At 53.1% G+C, this 12,545-nt stretch overlaps 1 protein-coding gene across 3 annotated transcripts in view; it reads left to right on the forward strand.

Moving 5' to 3' along the window:
• The first annotated feature begins 5,036 nt into the window (after nt 1-5,036).
• Nucleotides 5,037-12,545, forward strand: part of vps51 (VPS51 subunit of GARP complex) — a 37,718-nt gene continuing 30,209 nt past the window's right edge. The window contains exon 1 of one of the 3 annotated variants that reach the window (XM_069894266.1): nt 5,037-5,208. Coding sequence is in view for 1 of the 3 variants with exons in the window: in XM_069894268.1 (XP_069750369.1) it covers nt 5,562-5,744 (183 nt within the window). In the remaining 2 variants the exon portion in view is untranslated. Of the gene's footprint in view, nt 5,209-5,505; nt 5,745-11,288; nt 11,771-12,545 lie in introns of those variants that run through there. The other 2 variants (XM_069894268.1, XM_069894267.1) reach the window with 2 other exon arrangements.

Consider the following 12,545-nt stretch of genomic DNA (forward strand, 5'->3'; position numbering starts at 1 on the left):
CCGCTTTCCGGAGGAAGAACCTGCCAACTCCAGGGGCCCACCCCTCCGGGTCTGGGGGAGGACGCTGGAGGAACTCAGCAGGTCAGACAGCGTACAATATATCACAGAGATAAAGGTAGATCACCAGCGTTTTGGGCTTGAGCCCTTCATCAAGGTGTGAGCAAAATGTCAGTAGGTGCCCGATCGAAGTGGTGGGGGAGGATCACGGTTCCACGGGGGGGGGGGGGGGGATAAGGGAGGGAAGGAGGGCACAGCAGCAAACGGGGGGAGGGGGGCAGACTGTGAATGGGGAGGAAAAGGGGCGGAAAGCTGGAGGGAAGGAGAGAGAGGGACAGAGAATGGGGAGGAAAAGGGGCGGAGAGCTGGAGGGAAGGAGACAGAGGGACGGAATGGAGAGGGGGTCAGCAGAAACCAGATATGTCGGTGTCAATGCTGTCCGGTTGGAGAGGGCCCACACAGGACATGAGGTGTTGCTCTTCCCACCTGCGCGTGGTCCTGGTTCGACAGAGCATGAGGCTGTAGACAGACATGTCGGCGTGGGAGGGGGACGCAGAATTGAGATGGGTGGCTACTGGAAGATCCCCATCACTGATGCGGACAGAGCGAGCATGCTCAATGAACCCTTGATGAAGGCCTCCAGCCCAAAATGTTGCTACATAAGGGCACTGTTTGACCTGCTGAATTTCTCCAGCACTGATGTGCTTTTTTTTTGCTCAACGTGGCGATCTCCCAGTCTTAGCCCCGTCTCTCCGATGTTGAGGAGACCACAACAGGAGCACCGGATGCAGTAGACGACTCCCATCAGACCTGCAAGGGAGATTGTTCGGGAGCCCTGAATGGTGGTGGGAGAGGAGGTGTGGGCACTAGTGTGGCACTTCCTACAGGGGAGGGTGCCAAGGGGGCGATCAGTGGGAAGGGGCCTACCTGTCCGGGACTAGGAAATTGTGTGTCTGGATCAAGCCACTGGCTATGTGGTGTTTGCACGCTCTCCCTGTGACCCGGGTGCTCTGGTCTCTACATCCCAAAGACGTGCAGGGCCGTTGGGTCATAGATGGGTGAGGGGTAGAATCTGGGAAAAGTTAGTGGCAATATAAGAGAGAATAGGATACAGGGATTGTTCAGTGGGCCAGCACAGTCGATGGGCTGAATGGCCAGTGGTCTAAGCTATATGAATTACTACATGTCAGGGGTATAGGAGGAATATTGAGAGAATGGAACTGGAGTGCAGAGGATAGCTGGGCACGATGGTGCATATCGGGTGACCAACCTTGCATACAGCACAGTCCAGGCCCTTCAGCCCTTGCTGATGTTGTGCTGACCCATATATTTCTACCAAAAAAGAAAATACTGAACCCTCCTTACCCTGGAACCCTCCATTTTTCTTCCATCCAGGTGCCTAAGAGTCTCTTGAATGCCCCTAATGTTACAGCCTTCACCACCACCCCTGACAAGGCATTCCAGGCCCCCCCCCACCCCGACGTCTCCCTTAAACTTCTCTCCCTTCACTTTGTAAAAATGTCCTCTGGTGTTACTCCTGCCCTGGGAAACAGGCACCTCTCAGGATCTTGCCAACCTCTATCAAGTCTCCTCATCCTACGCTCCAAAGAGAAAATACTTGTTTTTTTTTTGTTTTTTTTTAAATTTTTCACAGAGAAAATACTTGTTTAACGTAAGAGCTATTTATGATAAACTTCAGAAGTTGAAGAGCCTCAAGACACAAAAAAATTACATACATGTTTACTTTTGTATGCATATTTTGTTACAAAGAATGTCACTTAAATATTAAGATTATACACGTACCTAATAATATTTATTCATGGATGTAGTCTTTAAATGGCTAATTTGCGTTCATTTCAACAGTCAAAAAGTACACATACTGTGTAAACGTGTGTAACAGTCGAATTTAGTGGACCAATTATTTTAGGGTAAATTTAGGTCTATTCCATACAAACTACTTTTGACTGTGGTAAGTAGATTTAAATTTAGATTTGAAGTTTATTGTCAGAGTACATACAAGACATCCCACACAATCCTGAGATTCACACCGAACCCCTGGAAACTCCTGAGGAAGTAGAGGGGCTGACCTGCTTTCTTCACACTGACATTGGTGTGTTGGGTCCAGGAAAGATCTTCCAAGGACTTAAATGTGCTCACTCTCTCCACCTCTGATCCCCCAGTGATCACTGGATAGTGCACCTCGGGCTTTCCCTTCCTGAAGTCAACAATCAGCTCCTCTACGTCAGAGAGACTGGGCGCAGGCTTGGAGGTTGCCTCGTTGAGCACCTCGGCTCTGTCCACCGCAACAGCATGGATCTCCCATTTCAATTCCCCATCCCGTTCCCTTGCCAGCGTGTCTGTCCATGGTCTCGTGCACTGCCAAACTGAGACCACCCCCCCCCCAAACAAATTGGAGGAATCTTCCATCTGGGCTCCCTCCAACTTGATGGCATCAACATTGACTTCTCTGACTTTCTTAACCCCCAGCTGCGTCTCTCTCTCTCCCTTTTCCCTGTCCCCTTTCGCAGAGACATGATCAGTTCTCGCCTCATCCCTTATCCCATTAACACCCTTTGTTGGTCTGTACTCCTCCCCCAGTTGGCACTATGCTGAGATTTCCTGTTTTCTGTTCATTCTGCCTCAGGCCTGAATCGCCTTTGCCTCCCTGGATGCTGTGAGACCAGATGGGTACCACCAGCAGTTCGCAGTGTTTTTACTACAATAACAGTATCTGCAGATTTCCATGTTTCACTCTTTTTTTTCCAACAATCAGCTCCTTGGTTTTGGATCACGGTTTGGTTTGCCAGTGTCACTTGAGGCGTTGGGAGCTCCGATGGGCGGGTGGCCAGGGCCTCGGCAAGAGTACCCGGTCAGGGCATCAGGAGCTCGGACGGGCAGGCAACAGGGAGCTCGACTGTGCGAGCAGCTGGGGCATCAGGAGCTTGGAGGCTCTGGTTTCCTCCCACTGTTTCAAACCGTACCGGGGGTTGAAGGTCAATTGAATGTAATTGGGCAGCACAGGGCTCGTGGGCCTGTATCTCTACATTTAAAACATCTCCGTGAGCCACACATTCATGTCAAAGAGCCAAGTGCAGATGGGGTGCCAGCACAGGCCCGACGAGCGAACAGCCTCCTGGGACTTACCAGCAGGGCAATGGTGAATGGGTAGCTGGAGTTCTGGACTGATTCCGTCAGCAGATGGGACAAGATGTCGGTACTGAGGATGACCAGGTGCAGAAAGCAGAAGAGCAACGACAAGGTGATGAAGCCCTTCTTCCTCTCGATGTGCAGAGACCAGACCCGCTGCCTCCAGCTGGCCGGCTGCAGGTCAGACCTCTCAGAGCGGATGCCAATGGCATAGGTCCAGGGTGGCTTGCTTATCCCTTTCCCCTCCCTGTCCATCACTCGGGGGCTCCCAGCCGTGAGCTCAACCCCACCAGTGTTTCCGCAGCAACCGGAACCTCGCCATGGAACCATTGGGTTTGTGATGTGCCACCTCTCCCCTGGTAGCGTGTGGCAGTTAGATTTACATTTGGATTCAGATTTATTGACAAGAGTCCATACATGACATCATGTACAGCCCTGAGGTTCTTTTCCCTGTGGGCCAGGCAGAATTACCACCTATTGGTAGAGCAAAAAAAAACTGTCCACAACCTACACATGTAAACAGATAAATGTAAACAAACTGACTGTGCATAACAGAGGAAAAAAAATCAATAAAGTGCACATCAGAGTCCGTAAACGAGTCTCTGATTGAGTGCGTCGTTGAGGAGTCTGATGGTGGAGGGGTAGCAGCTGTTCCTGAACCTGGTGGTGCGAGTCCTGTGGCCCCCTAAACCTATTTCTTAATGGCAGCAGCGAGAACAGAGCATGTGCTGGGTGAGGTGGGTCCTGATGATCGCTTCTGTTCTTCGACGGCAGTGTTCCCCATAGATGTTCTCGACGGAGGGGAGGGCTTTGCTTGTGATGTCCTGGGCTGTGTCCACTACCTTTTGCAGGGCTTTATGTTCAGGGGTATTGGTGTCCTGATACCAGACCGTGATGCAGCCGGTCAGCACATTTTCCACCGCACCTCTGTAGAAATTTGCCAGGGTTTCCGATGTTGTATCGAACCCCCGCAAATTCCTGAGGAAGAAGAGGCGCTGACCTGCTTTCTTTACGATGCCATTAGTGTATTGGGTCCAGGAAAGATCCTCTGAGATAGTGACTCTCAAATGTGCTCACGCTCTCCACCTAATCCCCCAGTGATCACTGGATCGTGCACCTCTGGTTTTCCCTTCCTTGGTTTTGGTGACGTTGAGTGTGAGGTTGTTGTAGGTGCACCAGTCGGCCCAGTTTCCAACCATCCTCCTGTTTACTGACTTAGGGTTAGGACTGGTTCTAACCTTTCTAACTGCAGAGCACCAATGGCATAGGAGAGTATAGAATGGTATAGGAGGGCAGAGGTGCACCTTCAGTTAAGGTGGTAATGCGAGTGGAAAATAAAGATTGAGAACCACTGTTAGGCAATTCAAAATGACTGGACAAACTGGAAAAGCTTAGCACCCTCCTCATAGAACACGACAGCACAGTACAGGCCCTTCAGCCCACAATATTGTGCAGATCCATATACTGTATTCCCACAAAAAAAAACACCCAAACCCTCCTTATCCCGTGGTCCTCAACGTTTCTGCCTTCCATGTGCCTTGTTCCTGTGGGAAGAAGCTGTTCCTCAGCCTGGTGGTGCTGGCTCTGATCCTCCTGGATCTCTTCCCCGACGGGAGCAGCTGGAAGATGTTGTCTGCGGGGTGGAAAGATCCCTCCATGATTCAGGCAATGGGTGGGGGGGGGGGGGGGATCCTCTCTGCCGCTCTTATGGTCCTGTGGATTGACCTCCGATCCATTTCTCTGCAGCAAACGTCCCCACACGGTGATGCAGCCGACCAGGACACTCTTGATACAATTCCTGTAGAAAGTTGACGTGATGGTGGCCGGTAGCCTCGCTCGAATCAAGTCTTTTCAGGAAGTAGCTGCTACCCTCGGCCAATCCCATTTACCCCCATTCGGTCCACAGCACACCCCTCCTCCACCCCCCCTCCCCGGCTTGAAGGGGTACCAGGTATCGGAACCGGGATGTGAGAGGGCTTCCGGATCGCGCCGGAGGTTCGGACCCGGAGCCCGGGCAGCCGATGGATCGAACCGGACTCGGCGGTGGCGGCGGGAGCGCTGGAGGTGACTCAGTGGATTGGGGAGGGGCCTCTCCTTCTCTGACCGGACAGGTCGCGGGGCGGTTTCCACCGATGGCGAATTCCGGCCGAAACTTCGTGCAATGTTACATGGACTACATTACAGGATAAAGTAGCGCAGCCTTCCCTCCTTCCTGCTGCAGATCCGGCCTGTGCACACCGTTGCAATGATTGCAGAGCCAGCATGGGCCATTCTGCCCGTCTTCCCTGCTACTATCTGCCGCCCAGGCGCTCCCAGCGGCCTTGGCGTCACGTTTGCAGCGTCTGCGGGGTTTTGGCTCTTCAACAAGAGCTTTATTGTTCCCGGTCGTTGCGGCTGGAACTTTATTGTCCCCGGCGATGGCGGCGGCAGCGGGACCCGGGCCCGGGGCGGGGGGGACGGGGACCGGCGGGAAGCGCCGCCCACACGGCATGCTGCGGCTCTACTACGGACTGGAGGGCGCCGGCGGGCCGCGGGCCGAGCCGCTCGATCCCGGGGACATCGACGGGCCGCACTTCCAGGCCGAGGCCTATCTCAGCAAGGTGGGGTGGGGGCGGGGGCAGGGGGGTAGACAAGGGACCGGGATAGGAGAGTGGACAGGGGACCAGGGGGTGGGGAGAGGAGACGGGGGGAGAGAGCTGCAGAGGACCAAGGGGAGGGGAGACAAAGGGGGGGGGGGTTTAACAGGGAATGGGGAGACGAGGGGGGGGGGAGAGAGGGAGGGAGGGGGAGAAGGAGGGAAGGAAAGGGGAGAGGGAGGGGTAAGGGGGAGATGTTGGGGAGAGGGAAAGGGAGGGGGAGGGAAGAAAGGGGAGAGGGAGGGAAGAAAGGGGAGAGGGAGGGAAGAAAGGGGAGAGGGAGGGAAGAAAGGGGAGAGGGAGGGAAGAAAGGGGAGAGGGAGGGAAGAAAGGGGAGAGGGAGGGTAGAAAGGGGAGAGGGAGGGTAGAAAGGGGAGAGGGAGGGTAGAAAGGGGAGAGGGAGGGCAGAAAGGGGAGAGGGAGGAAGGAAGGGGAGAGGGAGGGTAGAAAGGGGAGAGGGAGGGTAGAAAGGGGAGAGGGAGGGTAGAAAGGGGAGAGGGAGGGTAGAAAGGGGAGAGGGAGGGTAGAAAGGGGAGAGGGAGGGAGGAAGGAAGGGGAGGGAGGGAGGGAAGGAAGGGGAGAGGGAGGGAGGAAGGAAGGGGGAGAGGGAGGGGAGGAAGGAAGGGGAGAGGGAGGGAGAGGGAGGGGAGAGGGAGGGAGAGGGAGGAGAGGAGGGAGGGAGGGAGAGGGAGGAGGGAGAGGGAGGGAGGGGAGGGAGGGAGGGAGGGGAGAGGGAGGGAGGGAGGGAGAGGGAGGGAGGGAGGGGAGAGGGAGGGAGGGAGGGGAGAGGGAGGGAGGGAGGGGAGAGGGAGGGGAGGGAGGGGAGAGGGAGGGAGGGAGGGGAGAGGGAGGGGAGGGAGGGGAGAGGGAGGGAGGGAGGGAGAGAGAGGGAGGGAGGGGAGAGAGAGGGAGGGAGGGGAGAGAGAGGGAGGGAGGGGGAGAGAGGGAGGGGGAGAGAGGGAGGGAGGGGAGAGGGAGGGAGGGAGGGGAGAGGGAGGGAGGGAGGGAGGGGAGAGGGAGGGAGGGAGGGAGGGGAGAGAGAGGGAGGGAGGGAGAGAGAGGGAGGGAGGGGAGAGAGAGAGAGGGAGGGGAGAGAGGGAGGGAGAGAGAGGGGAGGAGGGAGGGAGAGGGAGGGAGGGAGGGAGGGAGAGGGAGGGAGGGAGGGAGAGGGAGGGAGGGAGAGGGAGGGAGGGAGAGGGAGGGAGGAGAGGGAGGGAGGGGAGAGGGAGGGAGGGAGGGGAGGGAGGGAGGGGAGAGGGAGGGAGGGAGGGGAGAGGGAGGGAGGGAGGGGAGAGGGAGGGAGGGGAGAGGGAGGGAGGGGAGAGGGAGGGAGGGGAGAGGGAGGGAGGGAGGGGAGAGAGAGGGAGGGAGGGGAGAGAGAGGGAGGGAGGGGAGAGGGAGAGAGGGAGGGGAGAGGGAGAGAGGGAGGGGAGAGGGAGAGAGGGAGGGGAGAGGAGAGAGGGAGGGGAAGGGAGGGAGGGAGAGGGAGGGAGGGAGGGAGAGGGAGGGAGAGGGAGGGAGGGGAGAGGGAGGGAGGGAGGGGAGAGGGAGGGAGGGAGGGAGGGGAGAGGGAGGGAGGGAGGGGAGAGGGAGGAGGGAGGGGAGAGAGAGGGAGGGAGGGGAGAGAGAGGGAGGGAGGGGAGAAGAAGGGGGCTAGAGAGGAGGAGTATTGGTCACAATTCTGGTCATGCCACAGGAAGGATGTGACGGGTATAGAGTAAGTGCAGATACCCCAGGGTGTTACTGAATGGAGGGCTGGGGGGAGGAGAGATTGGACGGGCTGGGGGGAGGAGAGATTGGACGGGCTGGGGGGAGTTGAGATTGGACGGGCTGGGGGGAGTTGAGATTGGACGGGCTGGGGGGAGTTGAGATTGGACGGGCTGGGGGGAGTTGAGATTGGACGGGCTGGGGGGAGTTGAGATTGGACGGGCTGGGGGGAGTTGAGATTGGACGGGCTGGGGGGAGTTGAGATTGGACGGGCTGGGGGGAGTTGAGATTGGACGGGCTGGGGGGAGTTGAGATTGGACGGGCTGGGGGGAGGAGAGATTGGACGGGCTGGGGGGAGGAGAGATTGGACGGGCTGGGGGGGAGGAGAGATTGGACGGGCTGGGGGAGGAGAGATTGGACGGGCTGGGGGGAGGAGAGATTGGACGGGCTGGGGGGAGGAGAGATTGGACGGGCTGGGGGGAGGAGAGATTGGACGGGCTGGGGGGAGGAGAGATTGGACGGGCTGGGGGGAGGAGAGATTGGACGGGCTGGGGGGAGGAGAGATTGGACGGGCTGGGGGGAGGAGACATTGACGGGCTGGGGGGAGGAGGACATTGGACGGGCTGGGGGGAGGAGACATTGGACGGGCTGGGGGGAGGAGACATTGGACGGGCTGGGGGGAGGAGACATTGGACGGGCCTGGGGGGAGGAGGACATTGGACGGGCTGGGGGGAGGAGACATTGGACGGGCTGGGGGGAGGAGACATTGGACGGGCTGGGGGGAGGAGACATTGGACGGGCTGGGGGGAGGAGACATTGGACGGGCTGGGGGGAGGAGACATTGGACGGGCTGGGGGGAGGAGACATTGGACGGGCTGGGGGGAGGAGACATTGGACGGGCTGGGGGGAGGAGACATTGGACGGGCTGGGGGGAGGAGACATTGGACGGGCTGGGGGGAGGAGACATTGGACGGGCTGGGGGGAGGAGACATTGGACGGGCTGGGGGGAGGAGACATTGGGACGGGCTGGGGGGAGGAGACATTGGACGGGCTGGGGGGGAGGAGACATTGGACGGGCTGGGGGGAGGAGACATTGGACGGGCTGGGGGAGGAGACATTGGACGGGCTGGGGGGAGGAGACATTGGACGGGCTGGGGGGAGGAGACATTGGACGGGCTGGGGGGAGGAGACATTGGACGGGCTGGGGGGAGGAGACATTGGACGGGCTGGGGGGAGGAGACATTGGACGGGCTGGGGGGAGGAGACATTGGACGGGCTGGGGGGAGGAGACATTGGACGGGCTGGGGGGAGGAGGACATTGGACGGGCTGGGGGGAGGAGACATTGGACGGGCTGGGGGGAGGAGACATTGGACGGGCTGGGGGAGGAGACATTGGACGGGCTGGGTTTGTTCTCATTGGAATGTAGGAGGCTGAGGGGGTGATGTGATTGGGCTTCATCAATAATGAGAAACATCAAAAGAGAGGATAGTCTTTACCCTGGGCAGGGGAATGGAGAAAGAAAAGGGACAGAGGGGAGAAATTTAAAGGAGATCTGAGGGGGAGGTTTCTTCACACAAAGGGGGGGGGGGGTCTGGAGCAGACTGTCTGAGGAGCTGGTGGAGATAAAACATTTCACCACAGAAACAAACCTTTCTAGTCTGTGCCAAATTATTTTTCTGCCTACTCCCACTGATCTGCCGCCAATCCAGACCCCTCCCATCCATTGACCTGTCCAAATTCTTCTTCAGTGTTAAAATTGAGGTTGCATTCACCACCTCAGCTTTTTCCATATTCCCACCACTCTCTGTGTGTGAAGAAGTTCCCCTAAACTTTTCCCCTTTCACCCTTAACTCACATCCTCTGGTTTGTATCTCACCCACCCTCAGTGGGAAAAGCCGACCTACATTTACTCTGTTCCCCTCATAATTTTAAATCCCTCCATCAAATCTCCCCTCATTCTTCTACATTCCAGGGAATAAAGTCAGTACCTGTTTAACCTTTCCCCGTAACTCAGTTCCTGAAGTCCGGGCAACATCCTAGTAAATCTTCTCTGCCCTCTTTCTATATTATTGATACCTTTCCTGTCTTTCGGTGATCAAAACTGCACACAATTCTCCAAATTTGGTCTCACCAATGTCTGACGCAACTTTACCATAACATCCCAACTCCTGGACTCAATACTTTGATTTATGAAGGTCAAGATGCCAAAAGCTCTCTGAACAACCCTGTCCACCTGTGATGCCACTTTCAGGGAATTATGTATCTGTATTCGCAGCTCCCTCTATTCTACCGCACTCCTCAGTGCCCGTCCATTTACCATGTACGTCCTTTCTTGGTTTGTCCTTCCACAGTATAGCACCTCACACTCGTCTGCATTAAACTCCATCGGCCATTTTTCAGCCCATTTTTCTCATTGTCCAGATGAGTTGAATGACAACCTTAAAAAGGCACTTGGACATGGATGGGTGAGGAGAAAATGGGTCCACTGCAGGCATCACAGACAGTGTGGATGAGATTGGCTGAACGGCCTGTTCCTGTGCCTGTATGGATCTGGCTGGATACTGAGTGGTTGAATAAGGTGGAGGAAGACAAGGTGACAAGATGTAGGAGCAGAGGTCACCCCATCGAGTCTGTCCTGCCATTGTAATCCTGAGCCGATCCATCCTCCCACTCAGCCCCACTCCCCGGCCTTCTCCCTGTAACCCTTGGTTCCCTGACTGGTCAAATACCTTGATGAAGAAGAGGAGTCATGTGATGGAGTAGTGGCCGGACGGTGAACTCCAGCCCTCTCCAGAAAAGTCGGAAAAAACAAAGGAAAACACAAAGGCACAAAAATAAAAATTAAAGTAAAGTGAGTATAAAGGTGGAAAGAAGATGGCGACGAAAAAAGAAAAATCGAAACCAACGGTAAGAAGAGAGGAAGAGAAGACAACGGAAGAAGAAGGAGAAGGCCTTACCTGTTCTAAGAGGCCCGCGGTGGAGAGAGAAACCCGCTCCCTTAGGTCGGTGGAGGGTGGACTACAAAAATGGCTTGCTGAGCCGAGTAAAAGTGCACAACCAAAAAACACACCGACGGGAGGGGTGACCAGCTGGGGAGTCGATCTCCACAGCCGGCAATGACAGCTGCAGAACAGCTGCAGCAAGAGGAGAACATAGAAGACAACGAAAACAAGAAAGAAGAGAAGAAAAGGACAACAAAGAAACAACAGATGGCCAACCAAGAGGAGGAAGAGTACAGTGAAATAGAAGAAGAAGGGAAAGGCAAGACAAAGGATATACTTTCTCTTATTAAAGAATACATGGAGTCATTTAAAGAATGGCAAGTGCAAGAATTTAATGATTTAAGAAGAAGAATAAACAATACAGAAGAGAAAATGAATAAAATAGATATGACCTCATGAGAAATGGGAAAAAGAATGGACAAGGTGGAAGAATGAGAAGCAGCAGTAGAAATGGAGGTAGAGGACTTAAAAAAGAAATTAGAGGAATCTAATAAAAAAGTTAAAGAGACACAAGAGCTGTTAGCTCAGAAAATAGATATAATGGAAAATTATAACAGAAGAAATAACATAAAGATAGTGGGCCTTAAGGAAGTTGAAGAAGGCAAGAATATGAGAGAGTTTATAAAAGATTGGATCCCTAGGATCCTAGGATGTCCAGAACTACAGCAAGAAATGGAAATAGAAAGGGCACATAGAGCATTGGCCTTTAAACCACAACCACAACAAAAGCCAAGATCTATTTTAGTAAAATTCCTAAGATATACTACAAGAGAAAAGGTACTGGAGAAAACAATGGAAAAAGTAAGAGAGGACAACAAGCCACTGGAGTACAAAGGGCAAAAAATCTTCATTTATCCAGATATAAGTTTTGAACTCCTGAAGAAGAGAAAGGAGTTCATTACAGCAAAGGCGATTTTATGGAAGAAAGGGTATAAATTTATACTAAAGCATCCAGCGGTATTGAAAATATTTATTCCAGGACAGCAAAACAGACTATTCTCGGATCCAGAGGAAGCACGAAAATTTACAGAACAATTACAAAATAGACTGAGAGATGAAGACGTGTAACGAGAGTACAAAAGACTGCGAACTAAAAAGACACATAAGTTTTCAACTCCTGAAGAAGAGGAAGGAGTTCAATACAGCGAAAACGATCTTATGAAAAAAAACTATTCTCGGATCTAGAGGAAGCAAGGAAATTTGCAGAACAACTACAAAACAAACAGAGAGATGAAGACATGTAATAAGAGTAAAAATGACCACGATTTATATGTAAAGAGGTATATGTGTGTATATGTATAGTGTGCATACATGAATGTATCCGTATTTAGAGGAAAATATAGAGTATAGACAAGAATTAATAAGGGAAGGAAATGGAATAGAGGGAATAAGGAGGGAATTAAAAGAGTGACCTTTGTTACATATGAAAAGTGAAATCTTTTCTGAGGGGGCTGGGTGGGGAGGAGTTACGGTCACTGCAAAATCAGCTGACGCTTGCGAGTGAATTCGCAAATCCAAATGGAGAGGGGAGATGTGGTTGTCCGACAAGGGATAAAGGACAACTCAGGAGGGGAAGGGGAGATTGGGGCTAAAGAAGTTTTAAATAGGAGAATAAGGAAAATGTTTGATGTTTTAGGAATGTTGTCTTATAAAGGGTTCAAAACAAGAAAACAGAAATGGATAAGAAGGAAAGGTAATGATGGAGAAACGGAAAGGGAAGATAAACAAAGTATAAAATGGCTACGTTGAACTATATGACTTAAAATATTAATGGAATACATAACCAAATTAAAAGGAAGAAACTGCTAAATTTACTGAAAAAAGAAAAAATTGATATAGCATTTGTGCAAGAAACACATTTAACTGAATTGGAGCACAAGAAATTAAAGAAGAGATTGGGTAGGACACGTAACAGCAGCATCGTATAATTCAAAAGCAAGAGGAGTAGCTATATTAATTAGTAAAAATGTGCCATTTAAAATAGAAGAGGAAATAATAGATCCAGCAGGGAGATATGTAATGATAAAATGTCAGATATATTCGGAGTTTTGGAAT

Source organism: Narcine bancroftii, chromosome 8, assembly GCF_036971445.1.
Source record: "Narcine bancroftii isolate sNarBan1 chromosome 8, sNarBan1.hap1, whole genome shotgun sequence".
In the NCBI taxonomy this organism is placed as follows: domain Eukaryota; kingdom Metazoa; phylum Chordata; class Chondrichthyes; order Torpediniformes; family Narcinidae; genus Narcine; species Narcine bancroftii.